The 13,302-nt window shown below is 42.9% G+C and overlaps 1 protein-coding gene across 5 annotated transcripts in view; it reads right to left on the reverse strand.

Annotated features, from left to right (window-relative positions):
* The window catches only part of utrn (utrophin), a 114,822-nt gene that overhangs the window by 66,247 nt on the left and 35,273 nt on the right, over nt 1–13,302 (reverse strand). For all 5 annotated transcript variants that reach the window (XM_086019361.1, XM_086019365.1, XM_086019362.1 and 2 more), the window contains 9 exons: nt 13,054–13,203; nt 12,288–12,440; nt 12,017–12,118; nt 11,711–11,834; nt 10,353–10,576; nt 9,704–9,821; nt 9,413–9,627; nt 8,255–8,409; nt 7,156–7,345 (listed from right to left, as the gene is read on the reverse strand). In XM_086019361.1, the coding sequence (XP_085875487.1) occupies nt 7,156–7,345; nt 8,255–8,409; nt 9,413–9,627; nt 9,704–9,821; nt 10,353–10,576; nt 11,711–11,834; nt 12,017–12,118; nt 12,288–12,440; nt 13,054–13,203 (1,431 nt within the window). The remainder of the gene's footprint in view (nt 1–7,155; nt 7,346–8,254; nt 8,410–9,412; nt 9,628–9,703; nt 9,822–10,352; nt 10,577–11,710; nt 11,835–12,016; nt 12,119–12,287; nt 12,441–13,053; nt 13,204–13,302) is intronic.

The raw sequence follows: 13,302 nt of genomic DNA on the forward strand, positions 1-13,302 counted from the left end.
CACGAGTGCCGCAGTGTTGTAACCTTTTAAGCAACGGATATTAGAACACAAATGACGGAAAAGATCATATCATTTACAGAACGGCCACGGCATATATTCTTTATCCACCGCAGAGAAAAAAATAGTCTGGCTTATTGAGGAGTTTTGACTAGCTCTATGTATATCCCGTCTGTATTATACTGCCCCCAGGTGACCGAGGCGCACACACCGGAAGGGACACAAAACAATGTCCATAGACTTGAAGCAAAAATGTGCCAAAAATGTTACAATTTTCCTTCATAATGACATAAATGAATTATGCCATTACAGTATGTTTTCTATAAAGTACATTATTATGGAGTGAAAAATGTTTTGCACATTTCAAACATTGTTTTATTTTAGTGAGGGAGGCTGGAGCAGATGAACTCATTCACTGCCAGACATTTTCAGACCCTCTTTTACAGAACAAATCCCACTCATGTCTCAAGATACTTCTGTATACTGAAAACCCCTTTAAAAAAACACTTAAGACTCTTTGGCATAGCACGGTCGCAAACGATGGACCGTAATATAGCAGCGTGAGGTTTCACCATTATAGGCAACCATAACTACTACGTGGCCCGTGACGAAATCAAGTTTGCCACCCTAAATCGAGCTCTATCAAGTTCCATGCGACAGACGCCGCAAGGCCGGTGAGTCGGGAACCATCTGACCTTGAGCTCCAAAAGAGGTCCTCTGGGTTATTAGCGTCTAATAGAGCTCAGGTGCAGTCAGACAGGCTCCCTGGGATCCTGTTCAAATGAGACAAATCCGCCTTCTCGTCCCACTAGCCACCACGCATTTCTATCCTCGCTTCAGCGCCAAAACACTCGCCCCCGGATGCGCGAATGGACCACCGTGTTGTTAACAATACAAGCTGAGCGATGACTCGGATATGTTTGCTTGGTGGGTTCATGAATGCACTTCATACCAAAGTGTCGAGGTGGTATTGGGAGGCAATAAACGATCACTAAGATGCATTTCTGCTCCCAATCTACATCCAATGTAAATCACAGAGGATGTGAGCTGCCTAAACGGGCTAAAGGAATGAGACCAAAACGGGACATTTCCGACATGAAGTATCAGTGTTTGGTTATTCTTAGACCATTCATGTTTTTTTTTCTTCTTTTTTGTTTGAGAGTGCACAAATAAGACAGGCCTACCAAATTTTCTGCCTAAGCAGTCTGCTGTACATATCAAAATAAGACCTTTTCAACGTGGATTGAACGGACATCAGCACGGACCTTTCGGTACAATTATAAACCTTCAAAAAACTGCTATGGAGCAACAACACATACGAACAGAGCAAACAACAATACTCACAGGCAGATAGTCTCCGCTCTGCAGGAACAACGAACATTAAAAACAGCGAACGATGAATATATCTGGGGTACCTGTGATATACAACTCTTTTGCTAAGCAAAGGAACCAGCCACATTACAAATTACAGGCGCTGATAAAACAGCATCGTGACTGCTTCAACTGAGACATCGACAGAAACGTTCACCCGGCCGGCCCGAGGGGCTCAGCCGCGATCAAATCCATCAAGCGGAAGGCAACGGTCCAACCCGGAGGCTAGCGAGTGAGAGCCCCCCGGGTGGACAGCGACACGTCTGGCATGACTGACTCCATTCGTCGAGGGGAAGCCATAGCACCTCATGCGAACCACGGGCCGCTCATTGAGTGCCCAATGATTGATGGCCCTTCATGGTCAGGAAACGTGGTCTCTTTTGGTAACTGCTTAAAGACAATGTTGTGCCTTTGCTAGGGCTGGGGCGATTGTGGAAAAAAAATACTCAATTGTTTTGAATGATATCGAAATCACCGTTACTAAAAACTAATATTCATTGATTTCAAAACATGGTATCTATTCAACTGCCAAAACTCTACGACACAAAATGTCCACGTTTTTCTTTGATGGGAATGTTTTCATGATCATGAGAAGTCAAAATCGAAATCACAAATACATTCTGATTAGTTGCCCGGCGGAACATGAATCGGTTAAAGTAAGTAAACAAAACCAAAACAGCAAATGTAAACACACAACAGCCCACGTGCACCAAAAAGGTCAACCTGAAAGCAAACGGTCCATGTTGGCGTGCTGAGGAGTGATGGATTTATGGATTAAGACTGGCTTAGGCTGGACTGTCACATGTTGCTTTGATTGAAGCTGGCAAGCCATCGCAAACCATTGAGATGCATTTGTTTCCCCCGTCCACATTGGCCAAATCCTCTGTGATGAAAAGGACCCAGCTGACAACCAGCTGTGGTGCGTTACGTCACCGTACGCTAGCCTTTTGCTCACAGGGAGGCTCCTAATGTGCCATTTTTGTCCACTCGCTTTACAGCGGGCATGCAAAAGCGGAGCTCTGCATTTTACTCAAAATTCGCCGTCCGTTTATCGCCTTCGGCCTACAGCCGGGGTACCCTTCCGCCGTCCGTTTATCCGCCATTTCGTCTGGCTGGGAAAAAAAATAGTAACCCGCTTACGGACCGGTCCGCCTATGGTTTTAAACGGGCTCCCGTCAGCGTTTCCGACGACAAATTACGACCAATTACCGCAAAATTTTGATCCGTCTAGCCGTCTGCCCAGCTCTGTGCAAAAGTACTCGCACCCTGTACTAAAGTAATACAGTCAAGATACTTGTGTAAAGAAAAGGTTCTGGTAAAAGTAGAAGAACTGAGTGATGCACTGAAAAGTACCAAAGTAAAAAAAATAAAATTAAAAAAATGTAAAGATTTGACTGTCAGTTATACACAATATTCGTTTTTATAACCAGCAAAAAGACAAAAATAAATTAATAATGACAAAAAAATACACTTGAAAATCCCTCACAATTTATATATTTTTAAATGTGGAATACTTTGAGAATAAAGTCGTAAATTACCAGAAAAAAGTCACAAGATTATGAAAATATGTCATATATTCTTAAGAACTGATTAGATTCAGAAAAAATATGGAATACGAGAACAAAGTCATAAGAGGATAAAGTCACAATTATGTATACTGTACACAGAAAAACTTATATTACAAAAAAATGAAATATTATGAGAACAAAGTTATAACATAAAAGTAACCTGAGAATACTGGCACATATTACAGGAAAACAACAAATATGTCGAGGAAAGAATGCGGAATATGACAAGAATAATTCAAGTCATATATTTTGCATAAAAACTCAAGAAGTGGTATCTTATGAGAATAAAGGCGTAAATTACCAAAGTTGCAATATTATAAGAATACTGCAGTCATATAATAAGAGGAAAAACTCATATTAGAAAAGTGGAATATTATAAGAATAGAGTTATAAAGAACAGATGAAATATCATGGGAATACCATCATATAGTACAAAGAAAAACTGGTAACATTCCAAGAAAAATGTGGAATATTACCAGAATAAAGTAAAAAATGATAAGAAAAAGACACAATATTATGAAACGAAAGTTGTAATTAAGAGAAAAGCTCATAATATTTGGAGAAAATGAAATAGTGGAATACTATGAAAACCAAGCCTTCAATTACAAGGAAAAAGAAGAAAGTTGTAATTATAAACACACCACAAAGATGCAAAGTTAAAATGACTTTCCCTACAAAGGCATCCACCAAAAAAATAAATAATAATAACAAAAATAATACCCTCTCTGCGCTCTCCTCACGCTACGCCGCCACTCTCACACGTACCTTGCAGAGTTTCTGGTAGCGCGGCGAGGAGATTGCCATCCTCTGGAGCCTGTGTAGGAAGACCACCACTTTCTGGAGGGAGGTCCGGACCATGGCCATCATTTTAGGACTGCTACAAGTCTGCAGCAGCCTGGCGCCGGTCCGCATGCTATCACTGCCCTAGCCCGCGCATGCCGTCGCGTCCGTCGTCTCCCTTGGAAGCCCGCCGGCCGGACCTGAGCCGAGCCGAGCCGAGCCGACGCGATGCGCACGCACGCACGCGCGCGCCTGCTCACTCACTCGCTCGCTCGCTCGCTCGCTTACTCACTCGCACTGAGCTCAGCGTGGCTCTTCTTTTTCATCACGCACGAACCAGAGACTCACTTTCTCCTCCACGACGACATTCGCAAATTGGCTGTGACTAAGAAGAAGAAGAGAAGAGACATTTTTGAAAAGTGCCGAGTAGGACAAGACGGCGAGCCGCTCCGCTCCGTTTGTCATGCGATCCCGTTAGAGAGAAGAGGACAGCTGTGAGATGGAGCGAGGAGGGGCGGCAGGTAGCGCCTCTTTTGTGCACTGGCTACATCAATGGAGAGAGCGGCAGAGTAATAACACGCATGATTGTCAACACGCGCGCAAAGAAGGAGGAGGAGGAGGAGTTAGAGGGAAGCCAAAGTCCCCGTTGGGATTTCTGCCTGCCGTGGTCAGAACGCTCCCACGTGAAACACAAAAGTCTCCTTTGAGGAAAAAAAAAAAAAAAAGTCACGGCAAGGAAGAATGGCGAACAATGTTGTGAATTACAAGGAAATGTGACAGTTATGGATAAGTACAAAGTCATAGTGTTGCAGGAAGTTACTAGAATTAAGTCGCATATTGCTAGCAAATTTCATAACATTACAATAAATAAATAAAATAAGAATATAAATAGAATAAGTCAAACATTCCAAAAAATATGTTGACATGTTACATCGTAGTTAGTAGATAATAAACTGTAAAGATATTTCGAAAATAGATTTCTTATGCTATGGGGGGAAAAGTCAAATTACAACAACAAAATTCAATTGCTAAAGTCGCTAATTACACGAAAAAGTGTGATATGAGAATATAGTCAAATATTTTGAGGAAAAACTCTTAATAATCAGCCGATTAATCGGTTATTGGAATTTTAATCTGACAAATATCAGAACCAGCACCAAAAAAACATTAGTCGGGCCCTACGCCTCATGTCGGATGATTCGGAAAAGTAGCTCAACCGTGAAGTTACAAAGCTAAAATTGCAACGCTTACAAAGATCGAAGTGGTAATGTTGATAAAAGTCCTAAAATTATGATAAAGGTCAAGATAAGATGTTACAATCATGAAGTTATAAGGAATTGTTCCAAGAATGAAGTCATTATGTGACAAATGTTATGAAAGTTACACTCGTAAAATTATAAAAGTGCAGTCGTAATTTATCAGCAAAAATTGCAACCTTATGAAAATTAAAGTCTCAATGTTACGAGAACGACAGCGCAGTATTACAAAGAAAAGTTGCACTGTTCGAAGAATGAGGTTGTAAATTCAGAGACAAAAAGTTGAAATGTTCAAGAATTACGTCATAACGTTTACAACAAATCTTGCCGTTTTAAAACGATAAAGTTGTAGGTTACAAGAATGAAGCTGGAAAAAATACGCTGCAATGTCACAAAAACATAACTGTAATTTCCGATGAGAAAGTAGGACACAGATTTTAAGTAAGAGGAAAAAAGTCATGGACTACAAAAATATTCACAATGTCGCGAATGACCAAAAGTCGTCATACTTCTAAGAAAAATAGTTAACGCTATGAAAAAAGTGGCAAAGTGGCTTCATCAGCGACACGGCGACGTGCCAGGTGAGCTTCGAGTGAGGCCATTTCCATACATCTGATCAACGGCGGCTCGCAAATGAACAGCTAAGCAGCTGAGCGAGCTTGCTACCGCTGTCCTATTTTGCACGCGCCTGCGTCGATACCACCTCCGCAGCGGGATAATTGCCCTAACATTCCGTTCAGCGAGCGGCTCAGGCGGCACCGCGAGACGCCGTGACGCTCCTGACCCTGAGAGTTGTTGCGTAAGAGCGGCTTGCCACTTTCAAGTGCAGCTGAAATTGCCACCGTGAGAGAAAATGGAAAAATATAAAGAAATAACTCAAACGTATTTGAAATGAGGCTGAATTTGAGAGAAACAGAGAAAACAGCAATGCAGTCATTTCAGCATAACCTAGCTAGTAGAATAGTGGGACTAGTAGTGCACAGTTGTCAACTGGTACGCAATTTTGCCATGCTAATAACATGTAGTTGTCCTACTAATAGGGCTGAACAATTAATCGAATTCAAACCGGCATCGCAATGTAGTAAGGTGCAATAAATCCGCTCTAGTAGGCCAAAGTTGTCCCCGTGAGGACAAACAGCATACTAGTACACTGGATGTCAAAGATATCGAATACATGCTCCAATTTCCATCCACATTCAGTGAGGTCAAGGAAATTTTTGACACCAACACAAGCTGCTTTAGTCATTATTACACGCGCAGAGACAGTGGGCGGGGGATTATGCTAAGCTTTGTGGAAGAAGAGTGCTTAGAGAAGCTTTAACGTGCCACAGAAGCCATTTCAGTCAAAGCACAGCATTGACTTCCAGGGAATTACAACAGACTGTTTTGTTGCCTCGCTTATTGTTAAAATCGTCGATGCTATCAGGTGACCGCGTGCGTCTGTATGTTTTTGTGTGTCTCGACAAAGCCTGCGGTCAAAAAGGAAAAAGATGGGTCGTAAATGTGTGTTCGTAAAAAATAGAAAAAAAAACGTTTTCCTCTGCTCGGAGTACTTTCCGATTTCCCCAAATGACTTTTCACACTTGAACGCCATCCATCAATCTCAAGCGAGGCAGAGATAGAAACAGAGACGACGTGGCTTTAATTAAGGCGATATGTCAGGGGGCCCCAGGGCGGCAGAGCAAGTCCTACTTTTGCTCGAAACAATCGTGCCGAGGCGTTTACGCGCGCCTCGTAGGCGTGGATGTCATACTAATTTTGGCGACGTTGAATGATTTAGAAGAACTCTTCTTTTTCCTGGGTGGAATGATTGAGAGCACGAATTTGTTTTCATTTTTGGCTTAATCAACAGTTGTGTCACGTCACAGCTCCTCACTGGTATTAATTGTTCTTTGCAGAGGATAACGAATATATGACGGTGACACTGTACATGCCGTTGTACAGCCATGCAAAGTGACCAGCCTTGTTTTTTTCAGCAACAGGTGCACATTAAACACATCCGTGAATCAATGAGCTGCACTCCATGTGCACACGTGTTCAGACAGTCCTTAACATGCCCGCTCATTGACACGTAGATTCACCTTGGCACTAATGGAGGACGGCACTCAGATAATAGCTCCCACCTGTGTGCTCCCACACACGCACGCACGCACGCACGCACAGCGTCTCTACACAGATCCTACCTCCAGCTGTCGTCTGAGCTCCTTGACGCGGACGGAGTCCTGAGACAAGTCCTCCCTCTGGGACGCGTCGGCCAGCACGTTGACGGTGGTCTCGGCCTCCTGGAGCCACTTGAGGAAGGCTTCCAGCTCCCTGAGGGACACCTGCAGGCCCTTCAGCTCACCGTCCAGCTGCCCGTGGCGCTCGTTGGCCCTGCACGGACCAAAGGGGATAAATTGTCCATTCTTACGACAGCGGTGCCTTGAGATACAAGTTTGATTTGTTCAGTGACCACGCTCGTAACGCAAAATACTATCTTCTTCTTCTTCTTCTTTTCCTTTCCTTACTGTACTGAAAATAATTTGAAATAATCTTTTCCCACTGAAATGCAAATGTAATTTATCTGTTCTAGCCACCCCAAAAACACAGTAAACGTTTTTACAAATGTGTTTTATTACATAAAAAATAGCAATCTATAACATTCTAATCTCTAAAATACATACGGTAATGAAATAATTCAATGGAACATCAAGAACTAAACAGCTTTTACAAAAAACATGACATCGAGTCACTCCTATCGAATGTTTCACTATTGTTTTTATTATAATCTCGTGAACAGATTTAGAGCTAAAACGTCACTGCCGATGAATAAATTGCAATCACAGTATAGATTGTAGGTAAAAAAAAACTGTGATGCATGACGTCCAATTTAGTCGTGATTAATCACAAACCTCCCATCACAAAATCAATACTTGGACATGTCAACAGTTAAATGACTCCTTAGACTTGATGTCTCCACCGATATTATATAATATATTTCAAAACAAATTTAATTAACTTGACAAGAAGATAGTAGATGCTTATGAATATCTGTCCGCCATAGTGGCTAGTGTGTGGCCTTGGAAGGGTTGACACACTCGTGTTCACTGTCTTGACTGACGTGCAACATCATTAGTCGAATAAAAAAGCATTTGAATAGCGGCCCACTATAGAGATGTCCTGCAATGCATTTAACAGCTTGTTGAAATATGTGAGGCCTGAAGAGTAATACGACCACATGGTTGTCAGTATTCATGCCTGAAAAGGCTTTAAAAAAAAAAAGAAAAAAAAAGTGCCGGGCACCTGTTGTTGAGGTTGTTCCAGGCGGCGTTATGCGCATCGGTGACTTCTTTCACCCGGCGGGTGTCGTCGGTGGAGTACTCGCGCAGAAGATGACCGGACAGCTCGTTGAAGGCGGCCACCGCAGGTTGGCCTCGACTCAGCTCTTGCAAAAAAGCCTGCGTCGACACAGACATCAGGAAATATGGTACAGCACCGAGAGAGGCGGCGCGCTTGTGCAACCTTTGCTAAAAGTAATAATAGTCTGTTGGTTTAAATAACATTTGAGTTGTCTTGACTGTATTAGTCACCATTACGTGACCAAACGCAAAGCCACACTTTGGCTCCGCTGCTCTCAGTTGCCCTCTAGTGTTCGTCCCACGCAGTGCGTCAGAGGCTCTCACGGGGCACAATTTGTCATCGTCTCACATGAAGATGATGCTTGATGTGGGTTCACTGATGCTATTAAGCCGCCAAAGGATACTGCAGAGAGGTGATTCATTCCCCATCTTGCACTTTTAATCACGCTTTGAAATGCGCTGGTAATTAAAGCTGCGAGCGGCAAATGAGCGGGCCCTCGCACCCCCACGCCTGTCTGCAAACTCAAATGTTTCACAACTTGCCGTCATCTATCCGTCTAGTATGTGTGGTTCAAATTGAAGTATCCTTGGAAATGGACATCATTACCCTAACATAGCAGCTCAGAGCCAATTTGCTGGACCTGCTGTGTCGTGGGATTTTTTTGTGGTGCTACTCATAGACAGGCCTACAAAAATGTCATGTTGCTCAGGGAGACTGGCTCCACGGGCAGCATGTTAATTCAATTTGGATTCAAATGAGGCTAATATGAGCTTGAAATGGCCGCTTTTAACCACATGGCAGACTTCCTGTGTCTTTTACAGTTTGGGTTTTCCGGGCCTTTTTATTGGTCTATTCAAGATAAACGTGCCAGCCAAATCTCATATTACTGAACCTTTAGAGGCTGAATTTTACCCAACATCTAGTGGGCCCTAGAAGCCATTCCAAGCTCAAATCAACAAGCTTAAAATGGCTGCTTTAAGGAACAATGGCAGACTTCTGTGTCTTTTCGGGCAGGAGTTCTTGACACTTTTTTGTGGGTCTCCTCATGAGAGATGAGTGCCAAACTTCATGTTGGTAAGAAATTCTACTGTTCGCCGTCACCTTGCTGTCAGCCAGCTGAATGGTCAGGGGGTCTCTGGACTCTCTGGACTGCTGCAGCATGTTGTGGAACCATCCTTCCTTGTGTCCGATCAGGGCCTGCACCTCCCGCCGCTGAGCCTCCCACTGGTCGCTGTGGCCGATCATGATGTCCAGCTGCTGGAGTCGCGCCACCACGCCGTGCTGCGTGTTGTCCCACTGGTTGCGCACTCTCTCGACTGGAGATTTGAAGGGGTTTAAAAGGTTTTAAAGATATATAGACAGTGCAGTTTGTGCTAGTTCAGTTGCACGTACGTTTCTCCGTGATGGACGTGCGCACATCGAGGTTGGACGTCTTGTTTTTGATGTTCTGTGCAAGGGTGAAAATGTCCTCCAGCTGAGGATGACGTTGCTCTAGGTCACTTTTGGTCACCTGGGAGGATGAAATAAACACACACAAAAAAAAGTTACCCTAAAACCCTAAGTTACCAAAGCTGACAAACAAACATTTATAAATAAAAACTCTCAAAAATAAATAAATAACTAGGGAGGGGTAGAAGGGGTGTGGGGTATCAAAAACTGAAATAAAGGGAAAAAAAAACACCTAAAAGTATAAAAATAAGCAAACATTTATATTATTTGTTATTATATTGAATTATATGTATTTATTATATATAAAAGCTCCAAGGGAAATGAATAAAAATGAAATGGGTGAAAACAAATAAGTAAACCATCAAATAAATGAATGAATAAATTGTTAAAAAATGAAAATAAAAGAGAAAAAGAACAAAAATTGGGCAAAAAGGGAAAAAAAAAAGCATTTACAACATTGCCACAAGTCAGAAAAAAATCATTCATAAAAAATGTGCAAAAACAAAACAAAAAAATATCTCTATATATATTTAAGTCCTATAGTACTGTGAGCGAATAGGGGATCTTAGAATCAAGCGCTGCAGTCAGTCACCTGAAGGCGCGCCATGGTGGTCCTGATCTCTTCTGTGTCGCCCACCGTGACGATGTTGGACTTGAGCATTTGCGTGATGAGGACCAGCCAGTCCGCCAGCTCTGTGGCCGTCTCGTTGAGATCGGTGGGCGCCACCGAGTCGGGAGTGTGCGGGGTTTGGTGACGGGGGTCCTCGCTCGCCAGGCTGGCCATCTGGACAGCTGAGGGCACTGAAGACACTGTGACTGCAATGGAGTCAAGTAGTAAAGTAAAAGCTGTTAGAAGGTTTATATTTACTGTAACAGCTTTGCACATTTCTGTACGCTCGCCAATTAAGTTTCTCATATGTTAGCATGAAAAGGTGAATTTGCTTTTTTTTTTTTTTTTTAGGTTTTTTAGGTGTTTTAATAAGTTTAAACTTGCTTAAAGTGAGTGGGAGTGGTAAAACGATTCAAAAAGAGAATTTCACCTTCCACGGGTCAAACTGGAATATATCCAACAAGATTTACAGTGGTTGACTGTACACATGTTTAAGGAAAAATGAGAGCATGAATATTAAAGGTGTTCTTGAACGTAAGCGCCAAATGGTGATGAATGATCCTCTGCGGCGACGGCAGCTCACCAGCTGATTTGTAATTTCAGCATGCATTTTTCATGCTGGAAATGAAAGCATTAGTCTTCCTCCCCAGTACTTGTTACCACTAAATGGTTGTGTTTCTCATATGCTGCTGATGATTCATGGGAAAGGAGCGCAAATGTGTTGTAGAATGCAGGGAGTGCAATACTAATGAAAATGTGGAACCTTTAAAGTGGCTGGCTTGAAGTCGAACATGTCTGGAAATAAAACAAAACAAAAAAAAAAAAAGCAAAAAGTTCAATAAAGTGTAAAAAAAAAAAATCAATATATAAAATAATGCACAAAGTAATAAATAAATGCAACTAAAAAAGAATAAATAATGTTAACATTGAACATTTTTCAATGTTCACAATTATTCCCATACTAATAAAAGGGAATGTAAAAAATGGAACTTTTTTTAATAAAGAACAATTTGTATGTAATGTAGTATTCGTTGACTGGATGCGTGCTTTCAAGGGGCATGGCCTAGTAGGCAACATCAGGAGGCCGGTTCGTGTGTATGAGTGTCTGGTCGTGAGCTGTGGCCAACAGCAGGTTACGAATGTTTTGTATTTTTGGCTCACAAATAAAGCAACAAAAAAAAAAGGAAAAGTATTAAGCGAAGCCTAAAAAAAAAAAAAAAATCATTAGAGCACTCGTGACCATGGTAATTGTTAAAATTTTAAATTAAAATTAAAGACTTCATAGTGGCCAAAGGACCAATTTCCACTGTAAGACATGTTCAAATGTGAATGCTGTTTACCGAGTTGCTGGTGCTCCACAACTCGAGCGTGGTGCAGCGTCCACGGGGAGACGTGCGCCTGCAGAGACTCCCTCAGTCGACCATCCAGAACTTTCCAATCGGCCGCCAGCTGCTCCACCTTGCTCTGCGTGCGCGCCGTGAAACATTCAGAGGGTGAGATGAGGAACAGCGCTTTAATAAAACAGCCAATTAAGCCGCAATCAGTTCCAGGAGGGAAAATGACCTGCTGCAATATGGTGTAATTACACAGTACTGTGAATTTAGGAGGGCTTATTGAATAAATCACACTACTAAGGCTGAGGGAACCTTTTCATGAGGAGAAAGCTGCTGGCGTCTCTGAAGCTCAATGGAGTGGGCCAGAAGATCCTCTAAGTCCTTCTTTCGTTCTTTCATGGAGACCTCCAAGGCCTGGAAAGAGTCAGAGCGCGCTCATGTGTCGTCACTTACTGATCTCAAGCAAAAATTGTTGCCCTTCCCACAGAGCATCGAGAATACACCGGATGCTTTTTAAGACATTGTTAGACAACTGGAACTAGATTTCCACCAAAGACATCTTTCACCATAAACCAAGCGGTACCTGCGCTTGGCCGGGACTCAGGCCTCGATTTGTGATGGTCTGGTGCGTGATGACTACCCAGTCGGTGAGCCGGTTCATTTTGTCGCGGAAGTGGGCGTGACTCTGCAGGTCGGCCTCCACCTGCCCCACCTTATCTAACAACTCGTGGGTTACCTGCAGGTTGGCATTCAAGAGAGGAGCGGTTGAGGGAAGAAGAATACATTTAACATTTTGTCACTGTCACATGAAATCCTCACATTTTCAAAACGACTACTTTTCGAGGTTATCAAAGAACTGGCGTCACAAACGCTGCATCGTTTAAGATGCTACCAACCAACGTCCACACCACCCCAAATCCTGTTCAATCGCTAATTGAACACGCTCAAAATCTCCGGCCGTCCACGACTAAGTCTGCGCTCGCGGCGACCCCTGACCAATCAAAAAGCAAAACGACTGTGGTATCATCATCTTCCCAAAGTCGTTCTTAAAAGTCCTGTAGAGCCAATAAATGAAAACAATGAGCTGACTAAGCAGTTTAGTAAGCGCACACGCATCGGCAAGCACTTATCCTCGTGGCTGACCGTTTCCTTCTGCACGAAAGCATTCGAGTGATCCATTTTGAAACGCTTATTCAAAATGTATCAAACCTAACTATAATTACTTGTTACTTCAAAGAACATCTACAACACATTTCCTCCTTCGCTTGTAGAAAAAAACAGATGCCAATGAGTTCCTCTAACATATATGATGTGGTGCACTTGTAGCCAATGCCTACGGCTCATCGCACCTTGCTCCAGTCGAGGTTGATGGCTCTGAGTTTGCCCACGTGGTGGTCTCTGGTCTGCGGGCTCACGGCGGGACTGGCCAGGATCTGCGGCGCGTGTTTGTTGAGCCAGCCCAGGTGTTCATTCTGCGTGTCCATCTCCATGGCCAAGGCCTGCGAGGGAAGACACTTGAGTCGTTTATCTCATCAAGCGCTATCGATCGAAGGAAAAGTAATCACGTTGGCCTCAGTGGAACAAATGGCGAAGGAAAA

This window comes from Filicampus tigris, chromosome 20 (assembly GCF_054856515.1).
Source record: "Filicampus tigris isolate MCC_2025a chromosome 20, RoL_Ftig_1.0, whole genome shotgun sequence".
Lineage (NCBI taxonomy): Eukaryota > Metazoa > Chordata > Actinopteri > Syngnathiformes > Syngnathidae > Filicampus > Filicampus tigris.